The sequence below is a fragment of the Lepidothrix coronata genome, unplaced genomic scaffold, assembly GCF_001604755.1.
Source record: "Lepidothrix coronata isolate B3197 unplaced genomic scaffold, Lepidothrix_coronata-1.0 Scaffold174, whole genome shotgun sequence".
Classification (NCBI taxonomy): domain Eukaryota; kingdom Metazoa; phylum Chordata; class Aves; order Passeriformes; family Pipridae; genus Lepidothrix; species Lepidothrix coronata.
Genome location: NW_016690354.1, coordinates 876,328 through 900,847, shown reverse-complemented (window position 1 = coordinate 900,847; position 24,520 = coordinate 876,328). Strand labels below are relative to the sequence as shown.

At 43.4% G+C, this 24,520-nt stretch overlaps 1 protein-coding gene across 3 annotated transcripts in view; it reads right to left on the bottom strand.

Moving 5' to 3' along the window:
- Positions 1–3,507: 3,507 nt before the first annotated feature.
- Positions 3,508–24,520, bottom strand: part of A2M (alpha-2-macroglobulin) — a 36,290-nt gene continuing 15,277 nt past the window's right edge. The window contains exons 14-36 of one of the 3 annotated variants that reach the window (XM_017830115.1): positions 23,286–23,428; positions 22,803–22,952; positions 22,419–22,589; positions 21,581–21,680; positions 20,062–20,188; positions 19,540–19,768; positions 18,381–18,507; positions 17,661–17,782; positions 15,223–15,274; positions 14,515–14,598; positions 14,231–14,407; positions 13,251–13,335; positions 12,544–12,700; positions 12,193–12,267; positions 9,867–10,032; positions 8,667–8,890; positions 7,860–8,078; positions 7,361–7,488; positions 6,927–7,017; positions 6,275–6,349; positions 5,779–5,881; positions 5,165–5,206; positions 3,508–3,659 (exon numbers count right to left, since the gene is read on the bottom strand). In XM_017830115.1, the coding sequence (XP_017685604.1) occupies positions 3,634–3,659; positions 5,165–5,206; positions 5,779–5,881; positions 6,275–6,349; positions 6,927–7,017; positions 7,361–7,488; positions 7,860–8,078; positions 8,667–8,890; positions 9,867–10,032; positions 12,193–12,267; positions 12,544–12,700; positions 13,251–13,335; positions 14,231–14,407; positions 14,515–14,598; positions 15,223–15,274; positions 17,661–17,782; positions 18,381–18,507; positions 19,540–19,768; positions 20,062–20,188; positions 21,581–21,680; positions 22,419–22,589; positions 22,803–22,952; positions 23,286–23,428 (2,873 nt within the window). In that variant the 3' untranslated portion in view covers positions 3,508–3,633. The remainder of the gene's footprint in view (positions 3,660–5,164; positions 5,207–5,778; positions 5,882–6,274; positions 6,350–6,926; positions 7,018–7,360; positions 7,489–7,859; positions 8,079–8,666; positions 8,891–9,866; positions 10,033–12,192; positions 12,268–12,543; positions 12,701–13,250; positions 13,336–14,230; positions 14,408–14,514; positions 14,599–15,222; positions 15,275–17,660; positions 17,783–18,380; positions 18,508–19,539; positions 19,769–20,061; positions 20,189–21,580; positions 21,681–22,418; positions 22,590–22,802; positions 22,953–23,285; positions 23,429–24,520) is intronic. The other 2 variants (XM_017830116.1, XM_017830117.1) reach the window with 2 other exon arrangements.

The following is a 24,520-nucleotide window of genomic DNA, read 5'->3' as shown; positions in this document are numbered from 1 at the left end:
GATGTGTCTGGCTTTGTTTTCTGTTACTGTGTCTTGTCTCTCCTCCCATCCATAGCTCTGACTGTGTAATGGCCTGAGATTTCAATCCAGAGCCATCCATGGCAAGGTGGTGTTTGGAAATATCAGAAGGCAGACAGCTTTTAGCAGTTGGGAGATTTGTGTCCATACTTGCCAGTTCTCTAGGAAGAAAGGAAATCCTACCGGATCCATTCTGCACTGGAAGTTTGAATCTAAAAGAGGATGTTTTCTGCAAGATGATCCTTGGACAAAAACCTCTGATCACATATCACCTTTGATCTCACTGTGAAATCACTGCTATGAGATGGGAGGACAGTGTGATCTTTCACAGCAGACTAGACAGAAGTGAAGGAAAGACCTGTGGACTTTTCCGTTCTAGCAGTGAAGAAATTGTCTGCTTGCTTCTAAACAGCTAAAGTGAAAAGAGAGGAATGGGGATCTTAACAGTGTCATTCATAGAATTGTTTAGGTTGGTGAAGACCTTTAAGGTCATCAAGTCCTACAATTAACTCAGCACTGCAAAGTCCACTGCTAAATCATGTAGTGTTGCATGGGGTTGTTGTGATCCAACTGTAGGACCCAGCATTGGGCCTCATATCATTGGCCTAGGCTCATTGATCTAGGCTGTCCAAATCCTGCTGCAGAGCCTTCCTATCCTCCAGCAGGTCAACTCTCCCACCCAAACTGGTGTCTTCTGCAAATTTGCTGAGAGTGCACTTGACCCCCTCATCCAGATCATCGATAAAGGTATTAAACAGGACTGGCCCCAACACTGAGCCCTAGGAGACACCACTGGACACAGAGGCCAACTGGATGTAGCGCTATTCACCACCACTCCCTGGGCCCAATCATTCAGCCAGGTTTTTACCCACTGAAAAGTGTACCCGTCCAAGCCATGGGCAGTCAGTTTCTCCAGGTCAGTGCTGTGGGATATTGTGTCAAAGGCTTTACTAAAATCGAGGTAACATCCATGGCCTTTCCCCCATCCACTAAGTGGGTCACCCTGTCACAGAAGAACAGGTTGGTCAAGGAGGACCTGCCTTTCCTGCTTGATTGCCTGGTTCTCCTGTACATGCCAAGTGATGGCACTCAAGATAATCTTAGAATTTCAACCAAGAACCACACTATGAGCCAAACCCCTTGCATTTTTCATGAGAACCTTATCTTCTACCCCTCACTGGAGGCCTGTAGCTGTCTTCTAGTTTTTTTGAATAATTTTAATACTTTTTTTTTTCTCCCTTGCAACTAGGCTTACAGTGCTTCAGCAGAATTCAGAGGAGGAGCCACGGATTCTGATAGTTTGGGTTAAACATTGGGCATCAGTTTTTTGTAAGATCACATTTTCTCTGGTCTAGATCTGTCACAGGGACACAAGGGCAATCAACCTCAGTTCAAGAGGTCATATGGAACCATGTGTATTTTATTTACATGTTTATACGCGCAGAGGTGCCTTTCACCCTCCCAACATAAGCTGAAGAAAACACACCTGTAGGAATCCCTCTTGTATCTTCTTTCATGTACACAAACCCAGATTGTCAAACATTTAAGTCACTGATGCAGTAAAGGACTGTATTTGTTTCAGTGACACTGATGTTCTTAGCATTATTATCATCCATGTGGATGTCTCAAGACTCTCCTTCCCCTTCTTGAGCCAGAATTCCTCACTGTGTGAGGAATGCAGTTTGCTCTGGCCCCTTTTATATCTGTCCTTTTGCTATGGGTCATGAGAAACTGACTGTGCTGAAGTGATATAGCTGACACTGTTATTTAGGGGCAAGCAGGTTCAGAAGTGACAGGTCAACAAACTTGTGCATTCACACACAGGTTTGCAAATACAGACCATCCTCTACTGCAGACTGTAGATGGATGGCAGCGGCTCCTTCATCCTAGTTTGCTTTCTGGTTAGTAAATGAACTCTGCATGGTTATGGCATTAGATCTTTACTGCCTCAAAAGAAACAAAGTGATCATCATGACAATTCAATTTAAAAGTCTGTAAAATTACTGGAGTATGTTCCGTGTTTTGCTGCTGCCTGGTTTTAAATTAATCAACACCTGTTGCCCGTGGGCAGCCACATCACTTGGCATTTGGAGCTCCCTGGCCATTCTGTGTCTGTGAAGCAGTTTGATATTTCTCTGCTCAACCAGATTGTGAATCATCAGTCACATTCTTGAATGTCCTCCATAGTATACCATTAGGAAACTTTAGCAAGGCTAAAGGAAGTACAGGAATGTTGGAATATTGAATTTCTATCCCCATGGAGCATGCATGGCATGCTTCAAAGGCAAATCACAGTGGTCTAAAATTCAAACAGTTTAATTCAGCAATCAAAGCCTATGTTGCTTTCAGAACTTGGAAAAGTAATTACCTAATGGTAAAAAAATAGATGGCTTTACTCTTTCTAAATCAAAACAAAATGCAATTAGCTGGACTGGAAATACTGTTCAGCTTTCACTGAAGGTGGTTCATTCCATAGACTTCTCTGAATATGAGGTGTGTAAAGGTCTTGAATGTGTAAATGCCAAACACCACAGAAGACAAAGTGACATAATATTAATATCTAGCAAAATAGATGAAGAATTTTATTTATTCTCATTTACATTTTTTGTACAGGCTCACTAAAACAAATTAGATGGAACATACTTTGGATACACAGTGTGCCATGATACCTAACAATAAGCATTTCATGAGAATAAACAGTCATGTAAGATCTTTCGGCATTCAAAAAGTTAAACCCACAAATTAATGAGACAAAACCAAGAAAAGGGGAGCATTCCTGGAGATATATAAGAGGCCTATAGAGAGTTTCATCGAAGCAACTCTATGATTTAAATAAATGTGCCATTTAGACTAGACTTAGGCAGGTAGGTTACGGGCAAATGCCATTAGCTTCTCCTTGGGAATCTCCCAGAAGCAGCAGACACAAGGTATGGAAGTTTCCACAAGAAGGTCCAAGCTCCAACTGGAGAACAGGCTAAGTTAGCAGCTGAAGGCATAATGCATGCACACATTCCTCCTGCCACCATACACTCTAATCTTAGAAGAAGGCAGACTATATCTCTTTCCATTCTTCTACAAACAAGAAACAATCCCAGAAGGGCTGTCTTTTAACATTAGCTGATCATCCAGGCTGCCTAATTGTGGGAGACATGGACAGCCATCAGCAGAGACCAATTCTATCAAGGTTATGGTTTCTAAGCCAGGGAGAGAAATTGTTCCCAAGAAGTACCTGTCCTTCTCCATTGATTATACAGGATCACAGATGACAAGTTCAAAGAACATAGCACAGATAGAGATACATTAGAAAGGCTGACCCCAACTTAAATCATTTGGTCCTCTTTTTTTCTTCCTCACTTGTCAGTCTTACTACTTTGCATACAGACATTCCTGGATGGTATCCTCTTCAACTTAAGAAGCCAGGGAGATTAAAGCTGTGACTGAAAGCTGAGCAGGAAAAATCAGAATTGGGAATAAATTGTTCAAAAATCATTGGTGAGTACAGTTAATTTATTTGTAAAGTTAATTTCCCACTCCTTGCAGGCATTATTCATCTGTCACTCTATGGGGGGGCTGGTGGTAGTGAGGCAGGTGGGTTCCAGCATCTGGGAGTATTCTTCATGCATTGCCCTGGTCTACTTCCTCTGCAAGAATGGAAGAAGATGGGAGGGGAGAGTAGTTAGAGAGATATGTCAGTTTCCCCTCTCAGGACGAATGACAGAGAGAGCAAGATGTGGATATGGAAGCCAGGTTGTGTGAGAAGCACAGAACAGGAGAGCGAGTTGCTGTTTCACCAGGGTTGACAGTCATCCACAGCACTCAATACTCATGTCACCTTCAGGGTTATGTGAGGTTGAGAGAGGGCTGAAATTCATTCTGACCCACTGGGAGGGATAAACAGAGTAGGATTTGTCACAACTGAGATGAACACAGGAGCACAGTGCAAACAGGCAAGGATGTTCTGTGCAACAGTGAGACATACTCTATTTCTTTCTCTGCCAAGAGTGGAAGGAACCTATGGCACTCTGCTGCCCTACTATTCAGAGCAGGGAAGGAAACTTGGCGATTGAGATTTGCCTTTTAAGTCAGTGCAGACTACCTTTGTACACCTAGACCAGGGGATGAACTTCTTAAGTAGCAATTTCCCATTACCCTTTTCAAGGAAGATAAAAACTCTGCCTTTTAACAGAAATGAGGAAGAGTAGCCTAAAATCTAAAGCCTCCCCACCAGTCTCAGACTGAATGATCAGACCACACCAATACATCCTTTGGAAATGCTTTACTATCCACTCAAGGTCCATCAGGACTTATGTGCATTTTTCCATGAACTGAGGCTATAGGTCCAAAATCAACAGAACACATCTGTACTTATGGACACAGCCCAGGTTAGCAAGCAGTATGGAGTAAAAGTGTGGGAGTTCAGGCTCTTTTCCAAGATACCAGGTAAGAACATGAAAGGAGATAAATTTCACCATTTACCATCAGCAAGTGACAAAGCTTTTGCCTTCCCCAAGTCCAGATCATTTTTTCTCTTCCCTCAGATGGCACTTTCAGGCCCTGTGAAAAACCACTTCCCAGGAACTCTGCTTTACAGAAGCCTCCATATTCCAAACACGTGAAACTGAGCAACTGGGGGGAAGCAAGACCTGTCATTCTTCATATTGGAAGACTCCACATAGGATGAGAGAAATATCCTTGGCCAGGGCCTTTTACAGAAGCTCCCACATTACCTGAGCTCTGAAGCTAAACACATGTGGACTTGTGCTGCAGAGAACCCTCCCCCCAAAGACCACAGTATTTCTGTTCTGCCAGCTCAGTCTCCAAACCAAGACTGAGGAATGGCTGCCTAGGGTAATGAGGCACACCTGCCTCCTGAGAGACAACCCTTCTGCTTGGGCAGGAGGTAGCTGAGCAGGAAGCAGCTGTTGCTCCAGGCAAGCTGTTGCTACCAAAGGCAAACTTGCCATCTCTTGGGAAACAACAACAGTGCAACTCACATGCTCTCAATTTCTATGCAATATCTGTGCCTGTAAGATGGGCAAATGTAATCCAAATTCAAGCATGAAGAGAAAAGCACTGCCAGGAAGACTAAAAAATACAATTAAGAAGACATAAAGAACTGTGAAGCGAAGGAGTCTCGGTACCCTACCTGTGGTGCAGGGAGCACTGTACTCCTGTGTGGCAAACTCATCTGGAAAGCAAGGGAAAGGAGAGAGTGAACTGCCATGACCCCTGGCACTGCTGACAGAGGGACAGGTGCCAGAGATGCTTTTCCCAGGCTCCACAGCAGGCCGCTGACACCATCCCCAGTTTCCCTCCACAGGTCTCAACTGGGGTGGGAGGAGCCCAAGTCACAGCCCCATCTGGGGGCAGTGGCAGCAAGGCAGAGCCACCCCGCACAAGCAGTTCCAGCAGATCTCTACCCCGGTGGGCCCAAGGGCTGCTCAGGCACCTTCTCCCAGCACACTGGGGTGGGGTGGGGACAAACAACTCTGTTGCTGCCAGCCTGGCGCAGCAGCCAGGACAGCAGAGACACAAGGAGCAGCAGGTCTGCCTGCAAACACAGGCACGGCTGTGCTCTGGGGCCAGACCTGAGCACAGGACCTTCAGCACCCATGGCTCTACCCTGGACCCCTCTGCACTCAGAGAGCTCAAGGTGATGGCCCAGGCCAGCAGCAGCTGTGGGTCTGCACAGCTCCTGTGCCACTCCACGTATCCCACTGCCCACCCTTGCTCCCATGGGCGCTACCAACCCCCACTCACCTGTCTCGTAGTAGTCATAGACCTTCACCTGGGCTGGCTTCAGGCCCTGCACGGGGATGTCCCGCTCCACCGTGAAGGAGAAGCTGAGGGTCTCACTGCTCAGCTGGGAAAGGGAAGTGGTAGAGGATCAGGGGGGGCTCCACATTGTCCCAGGCTCCTCTTTGCCTCCACACTGCCCCAGGCCCTCTCACTCTCCCCTGCCACCTGTGCCTTGGCCCTGATGGGACACAGGGGCTGTGGGCCTGGCTGAAGGGCAAGGGGAAACCTTTCCCCATAATGGGGAGAAATCACAAGGCCTGATCCGTGGAGGGAAAGCCTGCTGAGGGCTGGGACAGAGTTTGTCTCCTATGAGACATACAAGGTTGGTGACAAAGACGTTTATCCGTGTTTACAAGCCTGGAGATGGTTAGTAATTCTCTCCATCACTGTTGATGCTATTGCTGGTGTGCTGCAGAGCTCACTCTGTGCCCCATGGCAGCCCTGAGTTAGTCCTCACCTGCTCTATGTACAGCAAAACATGATTTGAGTTCACCTCCGTCCGCTGGATCTGGTGAAACCAGGTGTTTGAGAGCTGGAAAGAGGAGACAGAAAAGGTTGCTAATCCGATGGAAGTTAGACAATCCTTCTAAGTTTCCTCACACCAGCAGAATCCCACCAATTGGGTGCTGAGAAGTAAAGCACAGGGAGAGCACTTCCCAAGGGCCTTCTGAAACACTCGTATGAAGCCCCACACACTAAGTGTTCCCCCAGTTCCCATCATCTCAAGCTCTTGTACCTCCTTGACACAAAAATGGAATGAGGGACCAGCATTGTCATGGCTTTCGTCTATCTCCAAAGGCTCTTGAGCTCCTGAAATTTAACCTAATGGTCTCCTTCCAGCTCTCTTTCTCAAGGCCAAACTCCACATATATTTGAATAATTGCAAGCTACCACAAATGCTTGAGGAGTGGGAAAGCAATGCTGCAGATGGCATCCCTCATTCACCCCTACTTCACAGCTGAGGGTTGGAGGACCTGGAGGAAAAGTTGGACAGATGCAAGAGGGACAAATATACCAGGAAAAGAACTAAAATCTCCTTTAAATAAGGAAATTGATGCCCTGGATCAAGGACAGGTATACTCCAAAAAATGCTTCACATATCATCCTACCTTCCTCACTGAGGACTTCAAGGGAATGAATCCCGACAGCATCTTCACATCAACAATCACCATGTTGGAGCTGTTGCGCTCTCCAGTGTAACTAAGGAATTGAGCAACAAAGATTCAGTGCACATCAAGTCAAAGCTGGGGACACTTCCAGCTTATCCGTAGCACTTGGCACCACACCAAGTCCTGGCAGTCCAGCACCTGCTTCTCCAGCTATGCCAGGTTCTCCTAGTCATCTAGGCAGCCTCTCACTAGCCCAGCTCTAGGCTGCCCACACAATTTCACCACTGCAGGACCCAGCCCAGCTGCTTCTTGCCCACCGTCCCAGGAATTCATTGTACCTCCAGGGCTTCCAGACTGGCTCACCCTGGGGACAACCAGACCTCCTCCAGCCCCCATGGCTGGACAGGAAGGCTCAGACCAAAACATAGACTCACCTGACATTTATGCCAATGTCAAAGACCTTGTGAGCCTTGGAGTCCACACATGTCTCTGGGATAGTGTACACACGAAGCATGAAAGGTGCATCCTCCTGTGTGGGCTGCACGTTGTACCTCAGGCTTGTCTAGGGGACAGGCAGCAGCCATGTGTGAGCATGTGTGCGTGATGCCCAACGTTGGAGAGAGGGGATGCTCTCCCCCACCCAGCCTCCCCACTTCTCCCATTCTCACAGCTCCTCCACACTGCAGGTCTTTCCCTCCTTCCCTCCCACTCGTTCTCTTCCACATAACTCTGCTCTTCTCCTCTTCCCTTTACCCAGAGCCTTCCCTCCCACTTCTCCCCTCTCTCCTGTCCCTTCTTCTCCAGGTGGAGATGGACTCAATGATCTTTAGGGTCTTTTCCAGCCTAGATGATTCTATGATTCTGCCCTCTCCATGGCTCCGGCCTGGCAAGGGGCTCCCCTCCCAGGATGCCACCTCTCTGTATCTCCCTCACCTGCAGGTAGACACATCCTTCACCAGACACCTCCACACTGTACTCCCCTGGCACCCGGGGAAGGGACATGCGCTGGAGCAGCAGCCGATTGGTGGGATCCACTTGGAAGTCTTGCTGGAAGTTCCCTCCAGATTGCAGGGTCACTTTGGAAGCTGCTCCGCTCTTGGCATAAGTGAGAGCTCCATACAGGGACAAGGCTTGGAGAGCCACCACTGTGTCCTGAAAGAGACAGATCCCAGCACCCAGGGGGGTGCAGTCAGCCTTGCCATAGCCTGCCCTCCCACAGGTCTGCCCTTTCTCTTGGCACCCCACCATCCATCCTTCACTTTCTCCAGTGTTAAGTCAAAAAGACAGAGGCAAAGGTCAGCTTTTGCATGTTCCCATTCCATTCCTGTGTCCTCTGGATAGCAGTTGAAGGTTCCATGACCTCCTTGGTGTGGAGCTGTGCACAGCCTTCCCTTGCACTTTACAGGACAAAGCAGCAATTTTATATGCACAAACAAAGTGCAGCATGAGCCCTCTCCAACGGCACAAACACACATTCCTTGTGTCCCTATCATTCTGCCCCACCGTGTCAAGAAAATCAGGTCATTAATCAAAGTTTCAGTCATTCCCAGGGACACTACCTGACATACTTGCCTCTAGCATTTCAAGCACTTGGCATGGTGGGTACTGCATGGATATACTGCAGGTCTAATGTTCCCACCTTCCTGGCAAACCTTACTGGGCTCCCACCTGGCTCTCTGACATGTCCCATCCTCCGACATTGATGTGCAAAGTCGCAGGAGGGAATGGGAAGCAGCTCACCTGGGTGGAGGAGAAGCCTCCATTGGGATTCTGCTGACCACTGATCCACTTTGCGATATGAGATGCAAATGACAGCTCCTCCTGGGAAGGTGCTGGCTGAGAGGTGAGGTAAGCAAGGAGCACATAGGCTGTCATCTCCACTTCAGCAGAGGGAGCTCGGTAGCGATAGTAGGGGAGATCAACTTCTGGCTCTTTCCCAGGTCGCTGCCAATGAACAGACCCATCTTCGCAGGAGGCAGGGAGCGTGGAGACAAGACAACAAGCAATTACTACGAGTTATTGCAGGAGACTTCTTGATCTGCTACAACTCCAGGTGGGAGGATGCAGCCTCCAGGATGCGTCTGTCATGCAGGATGAAGGGGGAAGGGTTATGGTTACACGTTTTGTGGGTTTACAGCTAGTATGAGGATGCTGAGCCTCATGCCTAGATACCACTTTGTTCTAGACTCCAGATTCACATAGATGCTTTTGGACTTGGGCACCTCAGGGAACCAGAGACCTAAGAAGGATACTGCTCTTTCCCTTTCTGAGTAGAGATGCCGGGGTCGGGCAGTGACAGAATCTGTGAGACAAAATGGCTCAAAGAATGTGACCAGGGCTTGACAGTAACTTGCAGGGGGGGATACTTCCCTCAATACCCTGCTACCCAACATTTGAGCAAATCTACTGTCTGGTCTGATTTAAGTAGAATGCTTCTGAATTGTTACATGAATTCCTAGAAGACTCTGAGCTAATGCTGTGGCCTCCACAGTGACCTGTATATTCATTTTCTCCCTCAGCACATCCAGCACTTCTCTGATTTACATGCCTTGTGCTGTGCAAGGTCAACTTTGTTCTATGTTGAGCCCGTGCCCTGGAAGGAATGCCCATAAACATTATTAAGCCTTTGCTAAGTGGTGCCTGGTGTGGCAAGAGGAGTGGACTAAGGAGAGATGCCAGCAAAGCTATTCTTTAGTTCATTACTGAGAGGATGGTACCTGGTGCTTCCCAGTGAACTCCCTCAAAGCAGAGATTTAGGACTTGGGACTAAGAGGGAGTTCTCAGAAAGGTAATCCCTTTGCACAAATCTTTCTTCTCCCTCCACCTTTTCGTACTCACAGAAGCCAGTTCCTACATTAACAATTACCCCACAAACAAAAGCCATTTTATCAAGGGAAGATGTAAGGCCAATAAAAGAGATGTCCCACCAGGAGTACTCACCCTCTTTCACGGCTTCCTTTTCAAGTGAGTCAAGCAATGTCTTCCGCTTATCTGTTTTCCCTGCCAGGGCAAATGCATATGCTAGCAGTGCCTTGGTGTACACATGGTTTTCTTTCTGATCTGCCGCCATTTCCAGGCAGAACAGAGCATTCCGCACCACCGAGTCCTGGGAGAAGAGAGAGACTGAGTTGGAGCAGCCAGAGATCACACTGAGGCCCATCTTAGAACATCAGGAATCGGATGGTACCTATGGACCCTTGGCAACCCCACTGTCTGCTCTGACAAATATTGTACTACTGCGTATCCCTTCCCTTCCAGGCCCAATAATCCCTAGAACAAATGGGCAGCCAAAGGCTGTTCCTTATCTTGTATCAATGTTTCTCTAATATGTCTTGTTAATGGTTTTTCCCAGTTTGATTTAAAGACTGAGAAGCAGGGCTCCGATCCTTCTGTGTTGAGAAGAATTACTTCCTTTCTGTAGATGTCCTGAATACTTGCTTTCCTCCTTCAGCTATCACCCTGAGACTCTTCTGTGCTTTCACCCTCTGCTCTGTCCTTTTCTTTTCATTGTTTAGCTCCCTTTTTTTAGGACCTTCTGAAAAAAATTTAATTTTATTGGAAGCCGATAATGTAGATTCTAGTTTGGCAGGAAACTATCTCTGCATAAGAAAGAATATTTTTTTTTTGTATTTTCTGGAATGTTTTTTGTGAGACATTAACATTAACAATGTATGTCTTTTGCAAGCCAGAATCTCAAGTAATTGAGAGCGCAATTATAAAAAATGTAACTCCTTTACACAGTGTTAAGTAACGGACTAACAGATGATGTGACTCCATGATCTTGCAGCCAGATGCATGACTATTTCTTATTTGTGATGGAAATCTGCTATAAAATTGAAACAATAATACTGCAGAGACAGCGTGTCATGATCTGAATCCCAACAGCACATTTACAGCTTAATCTAGAAGTAAAAGATGTATTTTTCAGCAGCTTTGTCCTTTGCCTTCACTGGGTGTCTACTGGAAAATGAAATCATTTGTGATCATTTTTGGAGATGTAATGCAGCTGTGTTTGAGAAAACAAAGAATAAAACCAAAATCGGTTGTGTCTATGCCTCACCTAAGGTTTCATATGCTTACTAGTATTTGTAAGGTAAGTGTTGGGGAGGATTCAGTCTAAAGACAGGATGTGGCATTAGACACACATGGTCAGAACAGTGCTAATAAGATTTTTATGAGGGTTTAATATAGCTTACTTATAGAAATATTCTGTATGATTGTCAATAGCCTTAATGACTTAAGGGCTGTGTTAAATTTAGGATTTCATGCAGCTTAACTTGAAATGCACCTATATCTCACTCAAATTCTGACAAACCCCTTCCTTCACATTCAATGGTGGTTTTAGGCTCAGAGAGGGAGTTGAAAAACTTCTTTGTTATCCAATAGAGTTTCTGCCTGAGAGCTTGTCTTCTAAACACAACACATACCAAAGAAAGAATACTTTTCTGGTGAAGTTAATGCCATCCATGTCATCTTACTGACAAAATAATTCCTTCTATTGGTTCTTGCTACATAGGAAAAATCTTGGAAAACAAAACAGACCCTACCACATTTGGAGAAGAGGAATTACAGCAGCCTGGCAACCACCCTGGCTCAGCAGGCCTTCTGCTACAATTCATACCCCAATTTTACCTGCACCACAGCCTTGTCTCAAAGGGAGGGGATCAGAATAACCAAACCCTCATTGTTCTTAAATAGGCCTCAGGCTTTTCACAGAGTGACATTATGGTACTCTCTATAGCTGTACTTTATTACCTATAGTATACCTTATTCTTCAAGCATTAAGGATGGGGATTTCCCATAAAAAAATCTAGAAGAGGCAGAGAAAATAAGAATGAACCCTGAGTGTGTGACTCTTTTTTACATGCCTATGCTGTTGTCTCTGCACAACAAAAGCGGTTCAGCAGGAATGTACCACTGCAAGAAACAAAAGGAGATTTTTGTAGGAGTAGAAAACTTTTTGGCTCACTTCAGAGAATTAAATCTTATTTAACTAATTTTTAATCCAATCTGTATGGAACCAATCAGTTATTGTCCACGAAAGAACTCAGAAAAATGTTAAGTAAAATGTTTGTATGGGAGAAAGGACTAGACAGGGAAGGAAAATGGAGGAAAAGTGTTAGTTTAGTCTAGGCTTAAACAGAAAGACTATTCAGGTGGGATTTCTTCTTTCAAAACCTAAAGAGACCTGATAATCTGGTGGGAAGGGACACTAGTAGGACAGGTTAGTACCATCTATGGCTCAGGTTGGGGTGTGGACACATACAGTTACAGGCAGAGGAATCTCCAGCAATGCAATAGTGATATAGGCTGTCAGTGTGACCTCGTCATTCACTCCACCCTGCAGGGAAACACAAAAGTAGTTGTTGATCCTACACAGCACCACTGGCTTCTCTCTATGCAACGTATTTACATCCTGCAGAGACAAATCCTTCCTAGTCTCCTGCTCATGGTAAGTCCTTCAGAAGATGCTGCAGACTTCTTCATGCTTCTGTGATAGCTCCTCACTCTTCTCCAACCCCCAAGTGACAAAATAGCTTAATTGATCCCAGATTGACTTATGGTCAAGTTGCAGCCTGACAAAAGCCATATGGAGCCAACCAGGCAGACACATTACCTTCATAGCATTGTTCAGGAGTGTCCCAGAACTGCGGAAACAGCCATTATCCTTCTGCTTTTGAGTAAGCCAGATCAAAGCATCCTGGATGTGCTTCTGATCTATGAAGATGTGAGGCCGGGCCTGGGCAAAAGACTTGAGGACAAAGGCTGTGAGCCTGAAAGTGACAGAGGGAACCAAGACATTCTGAGCAGGTCCTGTATCCATCAGAGGTCATAGGGCCCATATGGGCATTACTGTTCTGCAGGAAAGCAGTAGAGGCTACAAGACTTGATCACAGGGGGTTGGTTGGAAACTGTGAGATAGCTTAGCAACTCAGTGAGATAGGGACTAATGCTAAATGGAATCTGCTATTCATAGCCCTGAGGACTGCAGGCAATGGCACTGGGTAATGGCACTGTGGGGATTCATCATCATCCTCTGCTAACAAGAACTAGCTATACCATCTTTCAGGCCACCCTCACTTGAGCTGAAGAAGGGTGTCAGAGGAGGTAAGTAGCTATCAGTGCAGTACTGCAAACCTAAAAGGCACCTCCCTTAAAATCCTTTCTTCCCCCATTATCTCACATGATTATTCTGTGATGTCATGATAATAACTTCATCTCCAACTCCATTTCAACCTCAACAATGGCCAAGCACAAAAGAACACTGAGGGAAGGGAAGGCACGAAAAGCAGTAATGAAAAGCCAGTGGTACTGAAGTCTTACCAGGTATTTCCAACTTGCCCATAATGTGGCCCAAAGGTACTATAAGAACCATCCCAGTGTTTGTACTTCAATTGCCTTTGATACCCTGAAATGGAGAGTGAAAAAATATTTCAGTTGCCACTGTACTTTTCAAGGAGCCATGCAAAGGAAATGTAGCAGATATGGGACACAATGTCCCCCTTAACTAATGGTAGAAGTGTGAGCTATGTTGCTAAGTATCACAATGGAAGTTCAGGCAAACCCACAGCTCTGAGTATCTCCATTTTTGTGCTCTTCCACTCACCTAAAACACCTGGAAACTGAATATCTGTGGTCATTGCTGATCTCTGCCTTAGACTAGATGAGGAGAGGTAAATGAATCTCAGACTTGAGAGAAATGAGAGAATGGTTCCCAGAAGAGAACTGATAAAAAATGTGAGCCCTACACAGGATAGGGATGCAGAAAACAGGGTAATTTTCATTGGAGGAAGTGCAATATTCCTGAAAAAATAACTGAGTCAAACCAGCCCCTTTCTAGTAGCATATACCCATCATGTGCGTATGTACCGGTGTTATGTCTATCAATATGCCCTATATAACATGTTCAAATTCTGCCCTGGTCAAAGGTGAGCAATACTTTCTAAATCTCAATCCTAAGGAGGGTTCGAGATCCACATAAGCAGCTGCCATGATTAGTGGCTATAATCTGATTTATGTCTTTCATATAACCTTTTTCTTACAGAAAGAAATCTTGAGTTATTGCCAGTTCTGGACTTTTCCTGTGTTCCTGTTTGGATGCTGTTGTCTCTCATGCTGTACCTTCACTTGAACATAGGATTCTTTCTTACAGATACTGTATTATATACATCTCACCTACCAGTATCACGTTCCCTTCTAGAGACAGCCTCCAACAGATCATACATGCCAGTGGACAATAGTGTCTTTATCCAGTTGCCAAGGAAAGGGATGAACAGAAAAGCAAAAGCTGTGTCCCGTCTCACCGCTCACTAAGTATCCAATGGCCTTGGATTTGACTTCTTCACTCAGCTGCCCTGTCTTGTTCAGATAGTTCAGGACATAGATGTTGGGTGCAAAGAGGACCATGTTCTGCTCCCCACAGCCAAATGGCATCTGGAGGAGCTGGTGCAGGTTCTGCATGGCAGTGCCCATGATGTCACCTGGGGAATCAGACAATTTACAGTGTAAATTAGCCATTAGACTGAGCACAGCCTGAAGTCACCGTGTTTCAAAACAGCAGGTGACACTTAAAGGATGCTTCACTTACCTAGCACTGAGAAATACGCTCTGGCTGAGCCGTCCACCACAGTCTCTGGAAGAACCAAGGAGACTGTCTCTGTCATTGACTTTTCTGGGATAAAAAAACAGATTCATTTGGTTACAATTCCAGATATATGTATATGCATGGGTAGCAGCTATCCCCTGAACAGGGTTTTCCTGCCTTCAAGAAATCCATTTATCTGTAATTTTGTTGATGATGCTTCCCATCCTGAAAATTTTGTGTTGGGCCTTCAATACCCTCACACACAGATTGTCATGGACATCTACATGGCACTATCAGCTGGCCTTGACTGACAAATACACTTTCCAACCTATTTTTCTGGCCTCTTCTGCTTCGGTGAGCTGACCCGGCTTACTGCAGAGTCTGGTTTGTGATTTTATACCTGTTGAATGAAAGGCATTAGAGATAACCTTATTAAATCCCAAATATTCTCTCCCTGCAGGGACCTGGCCAGCCTCAGTTCCTAAGAGATAAGCTTCTGTCTCTGTAATTGTTGACACTATTACATCCTCAGGTCTCCTCCTCTAGGAGGAACTGATTTCACTAACAGTTGGACATACATCTAATTTGCTTAATTTTATCACTTTCCCACACCTTTCTTCTCATAGTGGAGCATTCACAAACCTTTTCTTCTCTCTTTGTCTTTAGTCTCTACCATAGAAAGGAAAGTCTTAGAAAGCAGATGGCTCTTACCAGAAGCACAGAGCACAGAGTTGTACGTAGTTTCCACTTCAGTCCCTTCCGGCTTGGGGAAAAGGGCAAGAAGAAAAAGCAAAAAATGAGAAACAACAGCAACAACAACAAAGAAAAGGAAGACATATCAAAAGGAGAACTAAAAGGGACTTTTTGGAAATGACTTACAAGGTTTTCTCCTCCATGTGCTAAACTGAGGATAATTGAGGACTATAACATACCGGCTAATGACAAGTATGAAATGTAGTACATGTTCTTTCCTTTCTTATTATTGAGAGAGGCCCTGCAGATTCACAGGTTATGATGCAGATAGCATGCAAGGTGCTGTTACCAACAGTGCTAACAGAGCCACAGGACCCTGTCTTCCAAGGTGCTACCCACTATGGCCCAGTGTAGCTGCAGTGATGGCTGAGTGGTGGGGACACTGGTAGGATATGTATGCAAGAGCTTTTACAGGTGGTAAAGCACTCCAATGCACCCACGTGTGACATGTTGCAACAACAAAAATCTAAATATATGCCATAGTCAATTGGTGATTCTATCCTGCTGTTTCAAAAACTCCTAGCCTATTTTTTGAAGTCAGAAAAGAATCCCTCTTTTCTGTTGAGATAGGTGAAAATATTTTTCAAAAAACTCGGGAATCAAATGTTTACTATAAACTATTTTTTGTCAGAATTTATTTTAGGGAGATCCCGGCATCATTTTTTAACCTCCAAATAGGAGAGTTCCCATTGCTTCATTACTGTTTTCCAACTTTTGCCCACTGAAAATTTTTTCCAGCATGCAAACAATGGTGTTATTGTCTTTACCTTCTCACATAGTTAAAATTCATTGTCTCTCATCCTTCAATAGGAAAAGACAGAAAAGTATTAAAAGAGTAGGAGAAAAAAGAAAAAAGAAAAAGCTTTTTGGATAAAGTATGACAGAACTAAATGCTTCTGTTTGCAAAGGTACCTTCATGTTTGTTTCAGTATATCCTTGTGATATGCAACTAAATGAGAAATCCATTGTTTTGTTTGATTTTGGACATTTCAACAGGAAATTAAAACACACACTGTAATTATTTGAAAGACTTTCCTTTCCAGATGAGAAATTCCTGGGTGAAAAAACATCCTATTTCCCAAAGACCTCTCAGTAAGGCTTGGTTTCTGGATGGGCAAAAGGATGCCCCAGAGCCTTTGGCACAGTCCCTTCTCTCTCTGGGATGCACTGCCTACTGTAGGGAATATTGTCATCCATATGTTCGTGACAATGCAGCTTCACCCCAAGCGTGTTTCACTGTATCCACCCCTACTAATTAATTGTTGAGCCTTGGATGCTAATCTCTGACTCCATCCAGTCACGGCTTGCTGTAGATTAATTACCACATTAAAAAAATAGGATAGGATGAGCAATCTCTCAGACACCCTGACAGAAGCATCTTTAATACTTGCTCAGTAATTTTCATTCCCCTGCCATCTGGGAGAAAAGACTTTACAGTGTTGATCTTCTAGTAACTTCAAAGAAAAAAATAAAGTCTTTTTTCCTGAAGGTATATATGAAATCAGGAAATTTTCCTGAAATGTTAAACAGTTATTCATGTATTATACATACAAACCTATCTGTAAATATTTAAAAAAAAAAGTGACTAGCAGATAGGATTGTTGTTCCATCATTACATTCAGGTTAGCAAAACGTTTTCTGAAGTTACATGAGTCCTAGCTCTGCCTTACTGCAAACAGGAGTGTCTGCAATGTAAGGAGTTATTATTATTATATAGATTTCACTACACAACAAGCTAGTACTCTTTGTTTGCTAATAGCATCACAGGGAGCCATACTGTGGATTAATTTTATGACTGGCAATTTATCACGTGAAAAGCTGTGCTTTTATCATAGCAAAACACTGCTTAAGAAAAAAGTGTACAAAAGAATGAAAAAAATAAAAGGTTAGTTACACTGTTTTGAACATTCTTAAAAGTGTAATAAAACCAGTTTGAAACAGCGATGGTAGTTTTGTTTAGAAATATTTGTAGGTTGTGGTGACTGTTCCATATTTCAGAGTCCTAGCCATGTGCTGGAGGAGAAGTATAAGGTTTCTGACTAGTGTTCCATTTACAACCTATCCCTGTGATTTATTACAGGTAAAACCAAGGAGTTCTTACTTATCTCTGATAGGATGTCTCAGAAAACCTGTCATTATGGCCTGCCTTATTATTTCTGTCCCACTGTGTAACGTCAAACCCTGCTTTTACTATGAGATAGCAACATTATGAGTTATGGGCTCTACTGGCCTGGGCTAGATTTGTCAATGCTTCTTTTATAACAGCTTGCATAATTAGAGTCCTACAAGCCTCTATTTCTGCTCTCACAGCTAAAAGAGAAAACCTTTATCATACAGTAACTGTTGCTGTTGCTATTGCTACTTTTCTGTGTCACCAAAATTAGCATCACACATACCTCCACCAGCAGCTGTCTGATGACTGTGTCCTTCCTCCCTTTCTCAGGGGTCTCCACAACTGCATTCCCGCAGGGTTGCTGGTTCTGAAGAGCCTCAGTGCTCACCAAGAACTCCACCTGCCCTGGAGAAAACAGGGGCAATCAGCCCTGCCCGGCAGAGCCATGGAAATGTGGGTTTGTGTTTGTGCTAGGCACTTCCTGATACATTACAGAGCTTTTCTAAGAGGAGAACTAAATTTGAGACAGTGTTTTATCTTGATCCTCATGCAGCCTTCCAGGGCACCTCCTTCAAGATGGCCATACAAACAGGTGGTCCATCAGCCAGAAGAGAAATGATGGGGCGGGTCTTGTAAATCAAATGGTCTTGTTCTGGGACCATCAAAGCAAGCTTTGATTAAAAAATTTCAGACCCGGAAACATTAAGCCAAGGCATTCTTAATTCCACAACTGGAATATCTGAGTACTTTGCATGTATTAAGGGAATTTGTGATTTCTATTTACATGTTAGGAAAGCAATGGCCTGCAACACTTACACGGTTTGTTTAGGACTGGAAATATTACACCCAGTGTAGTGTCTCAACCTCAGGGTTGGACTTCTCCCTTCTGACATAGAGAAGATCCTTCCAAACAGGTTTTGAATTACCTAGCTCCTCACACCAAAGACCTAATGCCCTACACAGATATCTGATCTCAGTATGTTCTTGTTGTCCAGCTTCTTACCTAGAGATCTTGGTGTTACTGCCCAAGCCACAGTTATTCTTTCATTCATGCAGATGCAGTAGGATTCTTCCTGTTTCTCTGCTGGTATAGCCAGGAAATGAGTAGATTCAGCCAGGGACACACTGACCTGTTGGTTGCACAGACAAGTGACATGAAGTTTGGACTTGCAGAGAAGCTGAAATTATTGGAGGCGATGCGGTACATGGAAATGGGGAGTGGAGCTTGTTATACTGTGGGACTGAGAACCTTATGGATATTGCAGAGAAAGAACTCCCTGATAAAGAGGGAAATGACTGAGATATGTAAACTCATAAGGTAAGTGTAGGGAACAGGATCTTTGGAAAGAAAATCAATTTTGGGAAAATTAATAGTACAGACCACTTGTGCCATGAATTAAAGACCCTGCTCATGATTAGTTAGGTGAAAAGATAAAACACTAGTGGTGGGAAACCAAGTAAGGGAACAAGGAAAAGTGGATTAGATGAACCTGAAAACAGCAAACAAAACAGGAAAGACAGGGAAATAAATGAGTGCGCATTGGAATGACTGGATCAGTGCCCCTCCTTTTTTCAGCTTCATTCCTTTTAGAATAAAAATCTGTATTTATAAAAAGCTTAGCAAAGGTGGTTGAGATTTCATACCAATCATTTTCCAAATTCTCTTGACTTTTTCATTGGTGAAAAAATGCAGAAGAGAATAGTGAAGCTGTATAGCTCTACTCTGTGCCTTAGGGACAGATGCAACAAATCAAAGGAAGTCTGCATATTCCAGCAAAACTGCTGTGATATTTTGTGAGATGAGACTAAAGGCTGAACACAGGTAGCCACCCTGGTGAACTTGGAATTTCCATGTGCAATGATGCTATGGTCTGTAAATAACCCAAGTCTTATATTTCTATAGGACAGTGGCATAAATTTGTAATGACAAAGGTGGGAGTCTCACTAGCAGAGCTTTAGGTTCTGAATCTAATGGAGCTTTCTAAACTTTGGCAGGAAAACATACTCCTTCTTTATTGATACCGCAAGGATTCCTACATATGTACACTTGTATGAAATTATAGTTAGAGATCAGTCATCTGGCTTGGGAAACCATGCTATAAGTGACCCACTGTAATCTTCCCTAAGGTGCTGGACTGAGCAAAATTGTGCAAGTCTCTTACCCTGATGCAGGCTGTCAGGTAGTTGAAAATGGTGGCTTTCAGCGTGAAGGACTCACCACGCACTACAGAGTAGGGCATGGTGAGCTCAACAAAGAAGGGCTGAAAGGCCTTGAGGGACACTGTTGGAGACAGGCCAAAGCCTGTGTCTGCTGAAGTGCAGAATGCATTTGCTTTCCACTCGGTGATGGTGTCAGGGATGGTCACATCTAGATCAGCGTTTCCCTCAGAGCTGGTTAGGGACAGAGAACAAGATTTCAGTTATATTCTGGTGATCATTCTTCTTAGCCTACTGCATAATGTCTGCTGACAGCAAACCCCTGACCAGCTGGGATATGGGCACTGGCTTTTGCATGTTCCCCCAAAGAATCCTATACTTAGTGACCTTAAAAAATCCCTCTGTCTACTAGAAATACCGCTCTCACTGGAATACCGATACTTCCTTTGAGGCTATAACATACAGGTTAGTAAAAAAAGTAAGGTTTTGGCCTAGTGACCACACTCTACATTCCCTTAAACACTTACTTCACTGAAACTATGTCCCAGATCCATGTCTCAGGAAAGTACTTCCGGACAGTCTCCACAGTATTGTCACCAACCATACCTTCTTCCATCTCAAACTCCAAATCTTCAAGTAGATTCATTGCAGTGACTAGGAAATTTTTCAATGACAGGAAAAAAGGAAAAGATGTGTCAAATTCTATTCTAAATCAGGAAGATACTTTCCTTCCAGGTAGTGGTTATTCTTAGATAAAATTTTAAAATTGAAAGCACAGCTTTGAAATCTTGGCCACTGAAAACAAATGCATTTCTCTGTCGCCATCTCAGTATTTAATTTTTCCTAATGTTGCTGCTCTTCTTACAGAGATTAGATGTAGTGAAGCATTCTTCCCTCCCTGCCAGCAAACAAATCAGTGCCAAAAGAACCATGTATGATGATGTTATTGAGGGTATATTTCTGTTGCAATACAGAGTCAAACATGAAACTTATTGTCTCCAGATATTACTGTGCCAGATAGTTTAATAATCTGGATGAAGAATTGATTGAGTTTATAGATAACCAGAAACAGAAGGCACACTTAGACCTCCAACTAGGATTTTTTTAGATGAATATGGGTCTTTACATCTTTGGCCATTTGCAACCAAACGGGAGGATGCTTTCTCACAGTGCTGCATACTTTTGTGCATTATTGAAAGGTTTTCCATCAGCCTTAGAAGATTTTACATCTTCTCAAAGGAGACAGCTGTCTTGGGCCATACTCTGATGACAAATCCTTCATCTCAAAACCAAAGATCTGATCTGTTATAAATAGAAGGCTAGAAGTTATCACTGGACCAAAAGCTGTCCTTTTTAAACCAGAACTGTGATACTGCACTGGAAAAGTCAGTAACTGGAAGTGACAAAGGTAGGACTCTTATATAGCCTTTCTAGTCTGAGAACTACTCGAGAAAACAAACATACAAACAAACAAAAGTAGTATCATTGTTATATCTTCATAGTCACTGAATCTGCAGCAAAGTGATGTGACATACCCAGCTCCTTTAGTCATGTGAGTGGGAGAGCTGGGAACAGAACTAAATTTCTCAGCTTCCAGTGGTAAAATATCAACCATTTGTCTTGGCCCACTGTTACCCTAGTTGTTCCTCTAGCTATTGCTAGAATGTGGCTGCCTAGAAGTAGAGACTCCTTTTTTAGGTTTCCACAGTTGAACTCAAGTCTGATGGAAAAAAAAAAGCCACTACTTTGTGCTGAAAGACTCTTTTAGTGCCTACAAGATCTCTGCTGTAGGGGCTGGCATGGGAGTCACCAAGCACACACAGTTCTAGCCAGACATATCTGTCTAGCTGGGAAGATGCAGGCAGAGGTAGAGCAGTTTCATATTTCAGGACTGAGTCCAGAAGGGATTGATCCTGAATTAGGTTAGCATATCTGAACATAATCAGATCTGACTGGTGTAATTAATATTCAAAGATGTAAAGGGAAGGAAAGAAGCAGGGTAGTAAATTTTAGGAAGTTGTGTGGGAGGTGAAATCAAGAAGGTACTAGAACCACTGTAACTCCTTTCCATCATGTGTCCTGGGTAATGCTGGCAGACTTCAGGCTTATGGATCTTGCTGCTAGTGAAGACTTTTAAGCCCAATTCCTAGTAAACAAAGAAAAAGAAGAACAAAAAATATGAAAAAAAAACTGGTTTGGATATAAACTTTATTTAGTATGTCAAGAACAGATGTACTTAAGTCTGGTAGTGATCAGAATAATAAAGGCTTGTATATAAATTCCAGATAGACAGATTTAACCTAGATGTTGAGGCTCTATCATGTTACACTCATACTATGGCTAAATTCTGGCATGATCAGATGGAATACTAAGGCCATAGGTCTACTTTGAGCACAGCTGCCTGTATGAAAATGACATGTGTGAAACACATGGGATTGAAGGGACCCAAAAAGTGCAAGACACTTTAGATGGGTATAGGTGGATTTTTGGGTTATCAAAGTAACTGACACTTTATTGAAGACATCTTTAAAGCAGAGAGAGAAAACATGAAAGAATGAGGAAGAGTTTCTAATATTATGGCACTAGAAATAATTTCTCAGGACTGTTTCCTTACTCGAGCCCATTTGCAGGTATCTCTATTAGCAATGAGGAGACCTTTCGAAGTTTTAATGGTTCAGAGAAACACTCAGGTACTGGTGATGGGCTAAGTATGAAGGGCCCGGGCTTGGTTATTTTCTTGCATACAAAAGTTAGCAAGTTTACAGCAAATGAGCTTTTCTGTTTTGTTTTGTTTTGTTTTCATTAAAAAACGCTTGAAGGCAGATGAGGAGAGCAGACAATTCCAAAAAGGGACCAAAAAGAAAAATGAAAGGCTGATGCTTACTTTGAGAATGTCATAGGTATCACCTTCACCATCAGGAGAAATGGGTATGTAGACAAATCCATTTAGTAACATATTCTCAAGTGACACACAAGGGTTTATATTGTCTTCTTCCAGGTAGTAGCCCTTGAAGCTATAACCCCGGATTTCCTTCAGTGGAAGAAGATCATACACCTAGGTAAATGCAAAAAAACCAGGGGAAAATGTTGCAGATCAGCACTTATAGGGGGAGATACTATCTAACACTCCGTTGGTAAACGCCAGCTTCTGAAAAACAAGTGCAGTGAATGTACCTGTAAAAATACATAGCCCCATGTCTTTAGTTGTGTTAATAAGTATTTGGTTGGTTCTTGTACTTGCTCATTACCAGAAGTAGCCAAGACTTACAGAACTGAGAGAGAGCTCATTTTCAGGCTTCATAAGGAGAACGCTCTTGTCCACAGCACGGAGGGCACACAGGGACCTTGGTGTGGCATGGAGTTTTAGGTGTGTGTTGGAGGCAGGAAGACCTTCCTTAGGTACAAAATTCAATCTCACCTGCAAATCCAAAAAGAAGTTCAAACAGCCACTTTTCCAGACACTGTTACATGCTATTATACTGATGCTTCTAGCCTTGTGAACTAAGCTCTGCTAGTGTCTTGCAATTCTCATAATATATATTCAGCTTTGACCAATGTAATTAATAATGATGAGTGATTTGCTTTTTTATTGTCTTGCCCCACTTTTTATAGTTATAGCTTTGTAATTTATTCTGGTCAACAATCCTCAGTCAATGAACACACTGTGAATTCTGCCTCCATTCTGGAACTTATAATTGAACTACTGGTCACAAGACAAACATGGGTTGCATAAACTGTGACATATACTCACTTTATTGGGGAGACAACTTTCAACCTGGAAATCTGCTGAACTGGCAATGACTTCCCCACTGGGCGAAGTGGTATAAACAAGCATCCGTGCCAGGGGAGCGATTGCTGCCTCAACAGAGAGGGTCAGCTGAAATGTCCCATAAGCTAACAGAGAGAAAAAAAGGCTGATCAACACACAAGAAGTCCCAGTATATGCATTTTCCTTTCCTAGATAAAACAGTCAAGTTCACTCTTGCCGAACATTTTTAGTCAGCAGGGGCAGGAACACTGATACATGATTGAAGCCTATGGCTGCTGCTGAAGATACCTGCATTCAAAGAGTGATCATGAATAGCCAAATGGAGTGAGTTTGGAAAGCTTTTAGATTCTCCCCAGTTAACATCTGGCATAATTTCTTGATGTTCTCAACCACTGTTTCCCTCAAGCTCCAAGATCTACCAAAAACAGATGAGGGAAAAAAAGGTAACAGACTATTGTAAAGGGAGACAGCAGTCAAGGTTGCAAAGTGGCTGAAAGAATAACTGGCAAATTTACTGCTAAGCAAGCATTTAGCTGGAACACTAAATTCTTGCTCCAAGCACAATAGAAAATGCCCCTCTGTGCTCTAAAACTCTTTTTATCTGGGCCTGAACTTTATGTCACAATCTGGACAAGGCGACAGAACATCTCTTGATATTAGCCATGGTGTTAGTTTAGTAACTGCTACTAGTGAGGATGCAGAACTTTGTACGAACATACAGCACCCAAGACCTTTTAGTTCCATAAACTGTTTATAGCCACTGCAGCGCAACTCCTTCTCATAGACTTACAAAATATCTCCTGGTCTTATTGTCCAAAGACATTTAAAGTTGCATTACAGCCAGTCTCAGTTACTGAAATGTGTAACCCTCAGACATTTATATGAATAAAATTAAATGTATTGGTTAGAATATGTGTATGTTTGGGTTTGCATGCTTACAAGGTAGGAACAATATCAAAAAAATGAAGGAAAGAGAGAGAAAGAAAAAGAGACACACTTCTTTCTGTTCACTGTACATGTGATCCCACAACACTGGTAAGCATCAGCAGTCAGAATAGGGTAGAGTGGTCATCAGAAAGTGCTGGTTTTAGGAAATGGCCAAAACATTATGCTTATTTTTTGTGAATTTTTTTAACATTTTATCATTAAAAAAATAGCACCTGACAGAACTCAGAGAAAACAAAACTAATCCAAGACACTTCATCAAAAAGATCTAA